Raw genomic sequence first — 14253 nt, 5'->3', positions numbered from 1 at the left:
AACAAATTTGAAACAGTCCCCTGAATATCTGATGGTGATAACTTTCAGTCGCTTCATATCTAGCACAGGGTGGCAAAGGGTCAACATAAAGGGGCAAGATTCTACATTCCATTACAATCCCTTGTGTCCTCAAATTTCTGTTACCTTTTAAACATAATTTAGGTTCTCATGTGACTGAAATTATGGTCTTTGGCCTTGTGTTACTCTGTAGTAAAGGCATGCAATGAAAAGAATCTCCCAGAAATGCACTGTCTGACTAGTCTTACTGCTTAAATATCAGTTAAAATCTATCTTAATATTCCTTTCATAACAAAAGAGAAAATTTTGCTCAGATAGTCCATAAAGTCTGTATTATATAAAAATTCAAATACTCAAATCAGAATTCCGAAGGCATCATCTTACAAGATAGTAAAGGAGAGCATGAATAAGAAAAAAACAGAACACCCTCATCACTGCGGTTCAAATTTTTGAAGACCCTCAATTCAGATTACAGATATAATTTGAAGTAGTTTTACTTTGTGTCTACTGCTGGGAATAAACATACCCTTAACAGACAGGCTGAAGTGAAGCTCCTTCTCCTTACTTACTTCAATAGCAGTGATAGCTTTGCTGCTGCAGCATGGCATTCTTAATTCTGCACAAATAATTGCTATAACAACCACCACAGAAGAGAAGCTTGGCATTCTAAATAGCAGTGCACCTATTTTAAGAATATTGAATCCAAGGGGTTTATAAGCAATATCAGATCACCTCGTTAGTAGGAAATAGTTTCCTTATAATGTCTGGACAGGCCTGAAAACCTCACATTGTGTACATTTTTCTGTAATCATTCTTCACACATTTCATAATCTACTCCTCATCAATTTACAAAAATGGTTAAACATATGTTAATAGAATTTGAAAAAAAAATCACAATATTGACATTACCATACTTAGCATTTAAGTACCATGGCAAAACTCTGATTTCAAAACAATCTTCTTTCCAACTAAACAGATTAGCTTCATGTTACCATGCTATGTTCAAAATCTTCCTCTACCACCCCAATCTTCACAGAAGGTTAATTTCAATATTGTTGATAACTTCCCACTTCTAGTTTTACAGTACTTTCATATTCTGCTCTCTAGAAGACTTAGGGGTTGCCTTTTTTTCCTATTATAGCAGGATGGAAGGGATTGGGGGATTTATTTTGCTTACATAGTAGGGTTTTTAAAGCAAATTTTACATTTGGCACCTGATAGCAGAAATATTAAAATGTATAATTTGGGAATTCAAAGTGAATGGTTGCCCTTAACTGTGTGGAGTTGAAGACGGTACCATACTTCAGATCGCCGGAAGCAGAATGTTCCACAGATCTGCAATAAGCTCTCTGATTTCATATCTGATACCAACAACAACATAATTTCAACACTCTTCCGATACTATCCCTTGGATGTGATAACTCCACTAGTATTGTCATGATTCATTTCAACTTTCTTTTTAATTCTTAGTTCGTAAGAAGAGACTCCCAATCAGAATTTCAAAAACATTAATGATGCGTAAGCAAGATAAGATCCCACAACACTCACCGCCAAACACATCTCCGTTCTGGTAGTTCTTCCCCTTCTGAGCTTCCTCTTCATTTTGAACAGTAGAAACATGCTTGGCTGACGCACAGCCCATAGCTTCATTCAGTCAGCTCCAGCTGGACTGAACCACAAATCATCTCTACAGATGCCTAAGCATTGTTTGAAAAATAATCCACTTCTTGCTTGGTTGTCAAGACACTTCTACCTGCAGATACAAAAGAAAAATATTTCTAAGCATATTGACAGAAAGCCATCATTAAGAAGTTTCCGCTTTTTGGCGATCAGGAAAATATGACAATGGTATTTCAAGGAGAGGAGTGCAGGAAAAAACACCATCTGAAAGAATATACACACAGGGTTTTTTTCCCTGGAACACATATGAGAAATCAGAGACATTTGCTTCTCTTGCTGTTTTTCACGATCTGTCCATCAAGCTAATTTTCTCAGAAAGCTTATTAGTGCTTGGGAACTAATACTTGCAAGTGTCAAACACTGGGTCAGACAAAAAGAAAAGTCCATCAAGATCTTATGTCGCTGTATGGTTGACAGCAGTTGTAGGGAGCATGTTCAGGGAATGTCTAAATCCCAAGTTTAGGATTTGTATACACACAGGAATTGTACTGATTTAAACCTAAATCTGTTTAAAAAAACAATACAAACTGCTGCCTGGGTACTCTTCAAACTAAACCAATTAAAAAAAAGTTTGAACCAATATAAAAGAGAGTCCACACACAAAGCTGCACTCATTTAACTAAATTGATGTAAAAATCACACCTTTAGTTAAACCAGTACAACTCTGCATACAGACACAGAAATGCTCATATGCACTTAAATGCCTATATGAGTATCCAAATGTGGGGGACATACATTCTGGGTATGTCTACACAGCAATTAAACACTGGCGGGTGGCCTGTATCAGCTGACTGGGGCTCAGGCTGCATGGATGTAAAATTGTGGTGTAGATGTTCATGATTCAGGACAGCTGTGGGTGTTTAATTGCTGTGTAGACACATCCCAATTACTTTTATTTCATTTAAAATTATTTCATTTATTTCATTTTCATTTATTTTATTTTATTTATACAATTCAATGTCACTTAGTGGATTATGTTTTCAATCCAGTATTTCTCAGCTATTTATGTTAATAGTTGCAGCCCTGTTTATTTCACATACATCATGATAAAGTTCATCTATAAAGATAGGGCCAATATAAATACAAAATGAGACTGCAAATCCCATTACAGTTCAAAACCTAGACACTGTGCATTGGCCAGCCTCCTTCTGACACTTGACTGTTCATAATTTGTCACCAAAAACTGAACTATATAATTTCATCCACATCTTGAAAAATTTACTGACACAATACTTTTACTGAAAAAAAACGAGGAGTACTTGTGGCACCTTAGAGACGCCTTGGTTTTTTTTTTTTGCTGATACAGACTAAAATGGCTACCACTCTGATACTTTTACTGACACTTTTCTGATCTACAAGTACTATGCCAAGATTCTGAATTCAAAACTCTCCTCTTTCCACTAAACAGATTAGTTTCATGCCCAACGACTGAGCCTACTTTCCAGGGTGGAAAAATAGCTCTGCCATCAAACCCCACACAAAGGCAACCCTCTCTCCTAATTTAATGACTAAGGGCCTTGATTCAGCAAAGCATCTAAATACATACTGAAATCCCATCCCAAACAATGTCTGTTTCCCACCCCTCCGTATACACACTTTCTGTTCATGGTATCCTCTACCTAATCCCATATATTTTTTGCATTCTTTCTCCTCCCTCCCCAATATACCCCCCACCACACACAGATTTCTAACTTACTCAGTCAATTTGTTCTCCTATTACTCCCATCCACCCCCTCATAGGATAGGAAATTTTACCAGACTCTTAGTAGCCAGAGAACTAATGTACTAGCTATAGACAGAAATTGTTCAGAAGAAATGCAACTCTAACCTTCCCTCATTTTCCAGTTGCTACAAGGAAGATCATTTCCACTACTGTACAATATCACCTAGCTTTCAGTTTTGGGTTCCCTCTCCAGTAAAGCTCTAATAAGTTTGCTATAGCTCATAGCTTTCCCAAGCAGCAGTAGAATGAAATGAACCCAATCCCCATGCTAAATAGTGGCCGTGAAAATGACAAGACTATTCAAGTTTTCACTCTGCAGTATCCTAGGCAAGCTTTGAGCAGCAGAGTCACTGGAGTTGTCAGTCTGTGGAATAAGGAAGACAGCACATCCCCAGTTAACCTTCCTTATGCAAAATGTATTCTTTGCCCCCATGAGGACTGGAAACTTACTAATTTTTAAAAGAAAGTTTAGGTTTTGTAATAGATGATGGCTATTGCCTGGAAAAGCTTCCTACTCAGGCAAGTGCCTGAGGCAACTTTTCAAGCCCTGATTTTATCAGTCAGCTCATTAAACACTGCATCGAGGCTAAGGTGGAAGTCCTTTCTGGTGTTCACAACATTTAGATATTACCAGTAAGCATGCAAAAAAGCACCATGTTAATTCCATTCATATACATTGTAAGTATTTAAATAAGAACAATCACAGAAATGAAGATGTAGCAATTTTATTTAAATCATCTTAACTGATCTTACATTCCTGTAACAGAGTGAGAATCATTGCTTATAACAATGTGTATCTGCATTAGTGTGCCCTAATAACTTAAGTGTCAGAATGTTATTTTAGATGAATAGCTTCAAACCCCTCCATTAGGGCATAAGGCTGACGTGAGACAAACAAGCATGAATGAACCAGAATGTGAAATGCTAATCTTCTTGTGAGATGGACCTTGAGAGAGCTGAATGCCATGCCAGCATGCTCGAGTACAGTACATAGTCAAGGATCTACAGCATCAGAGCCTCTGCCAGGTCTGATGACTTAGAGCAGTGGTTTTCAAACTTTTTTTCTGACAACCCAGTTAAAGAAAATTGTTGGATGCCCACCACCCAACGAAACTGGGGATGAGTTGGGGGGGGGGGGGGATGGAAGGGGCTCCAGGTTTGGGGTGACTCAGGGCTGGGGTAAGACATGGGGTTGGGCTGGGGGTGCAGGCTCTGGGTTGGGGCTGGGAATGATGGGTTTGGGGTGCAGGAAGGGGCTCTGGGTTTGGGGGGCACTCAGGGCTGGAGCAGGGGATTGGGGCGCAGGGTTACCTCAGGTGGCTCCAGGTCAGTGGCGCAGCACGGGTGCTAAGGCAGGTTTACTGCCTGTCCTGGCAACGTGGACCGTGCTGCGCCTCGGCAGAGCAAGCTCTCTGTGTGGTTCCCGGCCAATGGGAGTGCGGAGCCGGTGCTCGGGGCGGGGGCAGCGCGTAGAGCCCCATGGGCCCCCCGCCTAGGAACCAGACCTGCTGTTGGCTGCTTCCGGGACGCAGCGTGGTGTCAGAACAGATAGAACTAACCTGCCATAGCCGGGCAGCACCGCTGACAGGACTTTTAACGGCTTGGTCTTAGAGTCTGTCATGAGGCAGGAATAGTTGAGCTGCCCTGTACAGGCATTCTGACTGTCAGAAATCAGTCCAGATGGGTTGAGTTAGTTGTATTTTCCTATGGCAAACAGAAAGAGTGCTGAAGAGTTTAGCAAGAGCTAAAGGCTAGAGGGCTGGATACTCACTGGGTCCCATGTCACTGCCATGGGCAATAAGAGGGAATTGAGGGAGAGTTGTAGCCATCCCATCCTTTATGCCCTCATACAGAAGCATGAGGCAGTACAGGGCACATGCGTCCCTTGAGGATGCACAGCTATTCAAAAGACTAATCTCACGCACGAGTGCCCATGCATCTACTGTGGGATCCACACTGATACATACTCAAAGGATACGTCCTTTTCCCCCCTCTTATGACGGAGTCAAAGGGTGAGAATTTCCAATAGTTGACCCTGTAAGAGAACAGAATGGCTATCCTGCCTCCAAATCTGGATTCCCTAGTTCTGGACCTGTGGTTACTAGAGTATCCTGGGGGGAAAGAGAAGTGGAGAACCAGGCCTGTGATGTTAGTCAGCCAAGTTGCTGCAAGGCGGATCAGGTGAAGTGCCTCGTCAGCAATAAGATCATGGATAGTGAAGGGCTCATTGACTACAAATAACATGTTATCAGTAGGAAGCTACGGTCGTGGCGCTTCTCGTGGGCCCATGTGGCTGACTGCAGAGGACATGTGGCAGCTACCAAGGGTTCATCTTTATAGGCACCGACTGATGTTTCCTCTGACTATTTCTTCCTGGCATGACCTGTATCAAGGAATCATGAAGGTAGGTGTTTGGTGTAATTGGCAATAGTAATGATCCAGTAGTAGGGCTGATGGACTCCCTAAAGGGTCTGAGTTAGATGAACTGTTGATGAAAGTCAGGGTTGGGGTAACCCACACACAGGCAGGGAAATATTTTTGACAACCCTGGGCATTGGTACGTTATGGGAATAAGAAAAATGGCAAAGCTCTTTACCCGAAAATATCCTGTGTCAATCAGCAACAATAGCTCTGGCTGGTCCAGGGCCAGCTCCCATGAGTTCTGGAAAATGGTCTTATCATCCATGACCAGAATGTTGGTGAACGTAACCCGCTACCTCAAGGGTGACTAGGATGAAACAATGAAAACCCCAGAATCTCGGGAAATATCCACAGTGTTTCCGTGGGAGAAGAGAACCACAACAGAGTTTTATTCTTTTTACACTCAGGTAGCATACACCAACCTTAACAACGAGAAGGGCTGTGAACCAAAGCACACAATAGTTAAACAGAGTAACTAGAACACGGCATTTTTTTTTTTTTAAGATTAGAGGAAAGGACAATAAATGTAATGGTACCTATAAATAAAAATACAAATAGATGATCATTGGTCTGCCTGTCCATCTGCTCTGGTAAGCAATAAAGTGAGTTAATAAATAAGTACCCTAAGAAAAGTTTGCTATTAGGACTGAATATTTCCTAAATCCTTAGTAACCTTGGACTGTTAACATGATTACAAAGTGGTAAAAGGGCTCAGAGAAACAGATACCTACTATGACACTGAGGCAGTATGGAAAACACAAGGATAGCAAGCATTGTTCCAAGCATTAATTTTGCAGAACATACATAATCCATGATACATGACACCTTGCAATGATCAAGCTTTCTTGATACTGCCTCCATTATCACCGGTGACAGCGGGAAGCAAAGTGACCCAGCCCCAGCCCGCTCTGCTCCCCCAGCTCCCAGCCCCGTTGCTTGGGGGAGGGGGCTTGGAGGAAGGGGTCAGGCCTGCCCCCGCACTCACCAGCAGCAGCAGCGGGAAGCGGAGCAACGCAGCTAGGAGCTGGCGGGGCGGAATGGAGCTGGCTGGGGCCAGGTCACTCTGCTTCCAGCCGCCGCCGCTGCTGGTGAGTGCAGGGGCGGGCCCGAACCCTTCTGCCCGCTCCAGTACCCCCGGTAATCCCACAGGCCGCGTCACTTGAGGGAAGGGGTGGAATGGGGACGGGGGCCGAGCGGGGGGGCTGGAGCCAGTGCCGCATATGCAGCATGCGGCTACTTAGGGCACCATGAAATTTCGTGCCCCAAATTATGTGGTGCCATACGCAGCTGCATATGCCTAAGGATGGCCCTGCGTTTCTCTCTTTTCTCGCCCCCCAACGCAATCTTTCTTCTCAGTCTTTTTCTGTCTGTGTCCTGGGATTCCTCTAATTGATTTCCTCTTTTAGTACCTCTCAAAAGCCCTGCATATAAAAATGATCTTCCCTCTGGTCAAGGAAGGCTGGACAAACTTCTCTTTGTAGCCCACAATGCTGCTCCTTCAGTTGGTCAAAGGGAATCATTGATGAGCAATGCAAGGCATTCCTTCCCTCCCGGGGGGTGGGGGTAAGGGTGTGGGGGGGAGGATAGACTGTTTTCACAATGTTCTTAAATGACTTTTCTAGTGATCTTTCTTTGGTTTCTCTATAGTGCTTATCACCATAGACTCCAAGTTCCTGGTGGCCCAGGAAAGGGAAGGAGTGAAATAAAGTAAAAGCTGTATCATCTGGCACTTTATCAACTGGAAAGCTCTATTAACTGACATTTCTGATATCTCCCAATACAAATCTTCAATCTAGTAACCGGGACTAGTATACTGCCCAGGAGGTTATGCAATTGCACAATCTGCACTCTACTTTTATGCAAAAGAGGCAGAAGACAAGTAAGCAAGCTGATCTCAGGGATTTATTCAAAAAAGCAGCTTCTAGGATGAGTCATAGGGTCATTACAGATTCAGCCCAATCTCCTACACCTTCTACATCTACAATGATAATTGATGTTGATAAGGATGACCCTGAGGCACTGCAAGATCCTGAAGTATCTTCTGAATCAAAAAAATATTAAATTATGTTCAGTATAGTTTTAGTGTTAAGTGTATTTTTAATGATCTAGGTGTATGCCGGGCACTGTCCATAGTGATATGTAGTGTCATAAGATAACCTACTGTATAAAAAACTTCACCTGTATATACCTAAGTGCTTCAAGAAACCAACCACTCTGCAGTGCAGTACTGCTACTGGATTTGTGAGTACCTGTATGCTATTTTATCCTTTATTCATTTTATTGTATTCTAATTCTTTGAAAATTGGTATTCCATTGGTGAATATAACTTAGTTAACTGGAATTCCCCCCCCCACCCCATGTCCCCAACATGCCGAAAAACAAAGCTTTTACTGTAGTACATATTTTAGAACATATTTAGTCTCTGCTACTTTCCTCCCCTTCTTTTGTCGGTCTCTCTTCTCCTTCCCTCTCCATTTATTTGACTCTTCCTAATACCAGTACCTATGATAGCACTCAACTAATCCCAGAGATGCTGGAAGGAGCAGAATGAAACTGACATGATCATCAGTTTCATTCTGCTTTTCCTGCTGGAGCTTCTGAGCAAACACTAGGGCAGCATGGGAGCAAAAGGCACTATCCTACCTCAATGAATTCTCTTGCAGAGTAGTTTTTTTAAATACCATGGTGAGTCCCACAAGTAAACTAGATTCCCATAATTCTGTACCAAAAGTTGAAAACTTTGCAAGGTATATCTTGTTTCCCATAACTTAGATAAGGGTTAGGGTCTCATGGAGCAACTCTAAAACTGAATAGAAAATGCTTAACAGAAGAATTTGCAAGTGCTTCTGTATTTGTTTTAGTCTTTGTTTACTGCACTGAGATAGACAGATCTACATTTTATGGGGGTTGCAAACATACTAAGTTTCCTCCCATATTGACCACTCAGGAAACCAGGTGATAATTTCACAACGCTTTAGAGATCACATAGCAGTAAGTGCTGAACAAGTTTACAAGGAGAAAAAAACAAGTTTAAAAACGAGAGACCACATTAGCTTCTTGTAACAGTTCAGCCAGTGAAAAACCCAAGCATTTGCTGCTGTTAATTAGATTTGTTCACTGCAATACACAGACCAGTTTGATTTTAATTTTGAAGAAAATATTTTTAGAACTATAAAGCAACACATATATCTGTGTTTGCACTGAATGAAGGAAGGACCTTGGGAGTCACAATGAGGGATCTGCCCCATTTTCCTATCCTTGATCAAAGTCTATCCCCCTTCCTAAATTGCCCTAGACTGTCTGTGCCAGGAAAGATTTTTTTAATTGACTAAAAGTTCTGTCGGAGGCAGACAACCATAATTTTTGTCTTTGGAATGCACCAAATGGCCTATGTTGCCTTTAAAAAAAAAAAAACCTGTGTAAAGTCTGAGGCCTTTTTCTGCAGCCATATTAGGAGAGCAACAGCCATGAGCCAAGAAACAGAAAGTCACATCCTCACTCTCCATCTAAATGACATTAAAACAATGTAATATCAGTTTGTTAAGAAGGCGATCCTGTGCTAATAGTACCCGCTGCCACCAGATAAAGAAACAGATCTTCAGATGTTTAAAGAAAACTTTCTTTGATTGCATTCTGTCTGGCAAGGAATCACTTATCAATAAGGCTGTGAGTTTGTCACAGTATTGGACCACTGTGCCCCCCTGCAGCAGAGTCTGGGTGTGGGAGGAGGCAGGGGCTGGGGCATGGGATGGGGTGAGGCAGGCTCTGGGTCGTGCTTACCTGGGGGCTCCCTGGAAGCAGCAACATCCCCCTCACTCAGCTGCTAGGTGGAGGCGTACCCAGAGCGCTGGCTTCACAGCTCCCATTGGCTGGGATACTTTAGTAAAATGATTGGTTATGGTGCAGAAGTTGGAGCCTCTGGATGACCTGATCCTGACTAGCCAGCAGTGAAAAGTTTGTCTGCCTTATTGAGAGTGGGGAGCATTGTATGCTTAGCATGTCAATTCTATTTTGGTGATTGTTAATAAATAGAGGTTAAGAATATTATTGTGTAAAGCTCTTTCACTGGTAAAAGACCCTGCAAACCCAAAGAGTGTAAGGTTACGCCTTAAGCTCACAGAAGGGTAAGGGCGGGTGCCTAAATTCACAGGGTTATGCCTTGAGCCTGAGGAACAGGGTAAAGGTGGGTGCCCTAGAGTGTGAGGTTATGCCCTGAGCCCTAGGAATGGGGTAAGAGTGCCTAAATTAATTGGGTTATGCCTTGAGCGCTAGGAACTGGGTACAGATGGGTGTCCCTAGGGTGGGCGGGTAACACCTGGACTTTATTCCCTGCTTCCCTTTGCAAACAGTCAAACTCACACTGTTAGCAGGCAACATAAATAAGCAGGAAAAAATGTTACAATGTAATCACGTAGATGGCAGGCCTTTATTCCATTTCCTACATCGTGTCTTAAAAACACACTATGATCTGTTGTGCATTTAAATTAGTCTCTTAAAATAAACCATTAAACAAGTATTCTGTGCAATATATTTAAAGAAAATCCATTCTATGACATAAGCAGCAACACAAGGGGACAAAGACTAGTCAAAGTGAATAATGGTGTTCCTTTCCTTTGAATGCAGAATCATGATACGCTCACCTTGACTCGTTTATGTTAATAGCCACGAAATGCAGCATCTTCTTCCTCTATGAAATCTGGTTGTTTCCATGATGCTATGTTCCCATGTTTATTGCCACATTTCACTACCCTATTGCAAACACCATATTGAGCCCTGCTAGATGAATCCTGAAGGATGATCTAGCCAATTATACAAGGAGAAAACTTTACTATACAAATACTATCAGCAATAACGTGAAAGGAAAATACAGGGAGAGGTACAGCACAGTTTAATAGGATTTTGCTAAAATTGTATTAAAAATCATCCCCAGTATGGTGGGAGATTGTTGGAAAGACACTTTGCATTTACCCCATCAGCGAAACTATGCTCAGTGCAAAACACATCTCAAGAACATTGTGATCTTAAAGTTAAGGAGAAAAAAGAAACAAAATACACAAGCAGGTTGGCTAGATTTTGCTAGCTGGGAGTGAACTGGCTTGATTTAGTGCCTCTAATTAGTACCTCTGTGTTGTTTGTTATATTACTTGATGCAGTTGGTACCATTGCGCCATGGAGGCCCATCATACTGTCTTTATGAGCAAAATGATTTGTCCCATTGTTTCGTCTCATATCCTTGTTTCACAATAAACATTTCCTCAGTACATATTTTTGATCCATTAAGCTGCAAATAATCATTTCTGAATATAAAGTATGTTGGCTGCAACTATGATGTTATGTCAAGGGAACATTTTTTCCTTATTTAGTCCACTAAATGCCATATGTACTAATGAGTCCCTCCATAAAGATTTCATTATGTCCATGATGAGATATGACTGAAAGGAGTATCTTCCTCTACTTATGTCACGATAATCCCACTATTTGAAAATGAAAACTCACAAGCAAAAAAACTCAAAATTCATGAGCACGAAAAATAGATTATAAAACCAATGACTGTGGCAGTTTGCAAAAAAACCACTGAATAAAAAAAGCTACTATTGTTTTATTTTATCTATTTATACAATATCCCAAATGCTGGGTGGTGTTGAGATGTTACAAAATAATTGATCATCATCAACAAGAAAGTCAGTCAATCGCTTACCTAAAGTCAGAGCAGATTTTTTTTTAAAGTGACATGGCTTTTACAACACATTCTCTCTTGAAAGTTTTTGTTTTTTTTTTTAATTCCCAGAAAATTAATACATCAAGGAATTGGAAGGTGGTGAAGATCTTACAGGATGATGAATTGGTGATAACACAGTAAATTTAGTTTGGTCTATGCAAACTGGAAATATGATGCTTTGGCAGTACCCAGAGAGAAACCAGAATATGACAACAGTATATTTCATCTGTACTTCCCATTCCTCCTTACAATTATTGCATTTGGTATGGTATATCTGTATCATGTAAGAGGTGTTTATACTTCCAGACTTTCAAAAGGATTGGACATTTATCCTATCTTTTTTTTTCTCTTTCAATCAGGGTATTTGGCACCTTTGTCAATCTAAATTGCATGAAAAGAAGCTAAAGTACATTAAATACCTTCCTATCAGTTCTTGTCCACATAAGCAATTGCTGTAGCTATCACAGGATGTTATGGAATCATGAAACTCTTGGGGACATCTCCACCTGCTATGAAAAAAACATTTGAGAACTTCTGTGTCAGAGGTAGTAGGTTACACCAAGACACCTTCTACCCCACCACAGAACAGTTTCATGAAAGAAAGATTCTTGTTTTGTTACTTGACTTCAAAGGATTTTTGGAAGCACGCAGTATCTACAAAAAGAAAAGGAGTACTTGTGGCACCTTAGAGACTAACCAATTTATTAGAGCATAAGCTTTCGTGAGCTACAGCTCACTTCATCAGATGCATATCGTGGAAACTGCAGCAGACTTTATATATACACAGAGAATATGAACCAATACCTCCTCCCACCCCACTGTCCTAGCTAGGTATTGGTTCATATTCTCTGTGTATATATAAAGTCTGCTGCAGTTTCCACGATATGCATCTGATGAAGTGAGCTGTAGCTCACGAAAGCTTATGCTCTAATAAATTGGTTAGTCTCTAAGGTGCCACAAGTACTCCTTTTCTTTTTGCGAATACAGACTAACACGGCTGTTACTCTGAAACCTGTCATTATGCAGTATCTACAGTAGCTACTAGCTTGTGTAACCTGCTTAGGCCAGCAAGATATAGCAAAACACACACATATTATGTTACACAAAAAGCTCTTGCTAATACTAATAGCAGATAGGGGGCATGAGCCATTTATAGCTGATAACTTTTTTCTAAGGCATGTTTCTGAAGGTCACTCATCTTTATGCAAATCAACATTTCAGAGGAACTTATTTTCCTAAGCTATCACTCTGCTACCTGGTACTTAGCTTATCTGTGTAAACATTATGTAGTGTCTCCTCACATTATTTCAAAGTTACAAGAAACCTTTCCACCCTATAGCAGGGAAAAAAAGGTGTAAATTCAGCTCAATGCTTAAACAGAGCCTTTCAGATTTTTTTAGTGAAGTCATAATGTGGATTATTATTTTGAGACTAAATGATTAGGGTATTCAGGAAAAGAAATAGTGTTATGCCCAATCACATTGTCTGTCATTCAGTTGGCTTAACCCTAAAACAAGACTGAACTGTGCGGTAACCTCAACAGCGTCACCAAGAGTAGTCCATTAACTATAGAAACAAATTTGGGGGGAAGATTAACATCAAGGTTGCGACAGAACAACTCTTCTCTCTCATCTGGCTCCATTATAACTGTGCTCTACAAACTGCACGCTAGATTTTCATCTGCTTCCAGACTCAATTCAAGGTGTTGGTTCTAACCTCTGAAGCCCTGCTTTGCCTTGGACCTAATTTCTTGAGGGATTGTTTCTCTCTTCATTAGGGTGACAAACCAACCATCACATGTCCCTGTCAAATCAAAACAGAGCACACTTTTCCATACATTTCATCAGTAATCATGCAAAGCACCATATACACCAATACACGTGGTACAATTTTACACGGTGACACCGGGGTCTGTTCTTTTTAAATAATCGTTATACTGTATTTTGCCCCCCATACAGTTTTTTTTATTTCCTTGAAATGCAGTTGGTCACCCTCTTTTCCATGTACCACAATGATGGCTGAGATCACCATATGAATTGCTTTTTCTAACAGTTCTTAGATGTGCACTCAGATGCAGGGCACGCTCTATGGAGAGTTTTTTGCCATGGCGGCACCTTCCTTCTGGATGACAGACAGAGTTTGACTTTATTGACCATCAAAGAGCAATGCAAGAAATATTTTTGGCCAGCCATTTCTTAACTACAGACCATAAGAGGGCTCCTTAGGGTTAGATGCAGGCAGTATAAGGAAGAAGGTTGTTTATGCACCTATTGCAGATCGTTCCATTTAACAACTGTTTGCATTTAATCTATGTCATTCATCTAGATAGAATCATAGAATATCAGGGTTGGAAGGGACCTCAGGAGGTCATCTAGTCCAACCCCCTGCTCAAAGCAGGACCGATCCCCAATTAAATCATCCAGGCCAGGGCTTTGTCAAGCCTGACCTTAAAAACTTCTAAGGAAGGAGATTCCACCACCTCCCTAGGTAACGCATTCCAGTGTTTCACCACCCTCCTAGTGAAAAAGTTTTTCCTAATATCCAACCTAAATCTCCCCCACTGCAACTTGAGACCATTACTCCTTGTTCTGTCATCTGCTACCACTGAGAACAGTCTAGAGCCATCCTCTTTGGAACCCCCTTTCAGGTAGTTGAAAGCAGCTATCAAATCCCCCCTCATTCTTCTCTTCCG

General features: G+C 41.2%; 1 protein-coding gene across 6 annotated transcripts in view; it reads right to left on the bottom strand.

Annotated features, from left to right (window-relative positions):
* C8H1orf21 (chromosome 8 C1orf21 homolog) overlaps positions 1 to 14253 on the bottom strand; it is a 195609-nt gene that overhangs the window by 121997 nt on the left and 59359 nt on the right. For 5 of the 6 annotated variants that reach the window (XM_073356659.1, XM_073356656.1, XM_073356662.1 and 2 more), the window contains one exon: positions 1567 to 1771. In XM_073356659.1, the coding sequence (XP_073212760.1) occupies positions 1567 to 1660 (94 nt within the window). In that variant the 5' untranslated portion in view covers positions 1661 to 1771. Of the gene's footprint in view, positions 1 to 1566; positions 1772 to 4980; positions 5126 to 14253 lie in introns of all 6 variants that reach the window. The other variant, XM_073356657.1, reaches the window with a different exon arrangement.

Source organism: Lepidochelys kempii, chromosome 8, assembly GCF_965140265.1.
Source record: "Lepidochelys kempii isolate rLepKem1 chromosome 8, rLepKem1.hap2, whole genome shotgun sequence".
NCBI classification, from domain to species: Eukaryota; Metazoa; Chordata; order Testudines; family Cheloniidae; genus Lepidochelys; species Lepidochelys kempii.
Note: the sequence above shows the minus strand (reverse complement) of the source record. Positions and strands in the feature narration are given on the sequence as shown.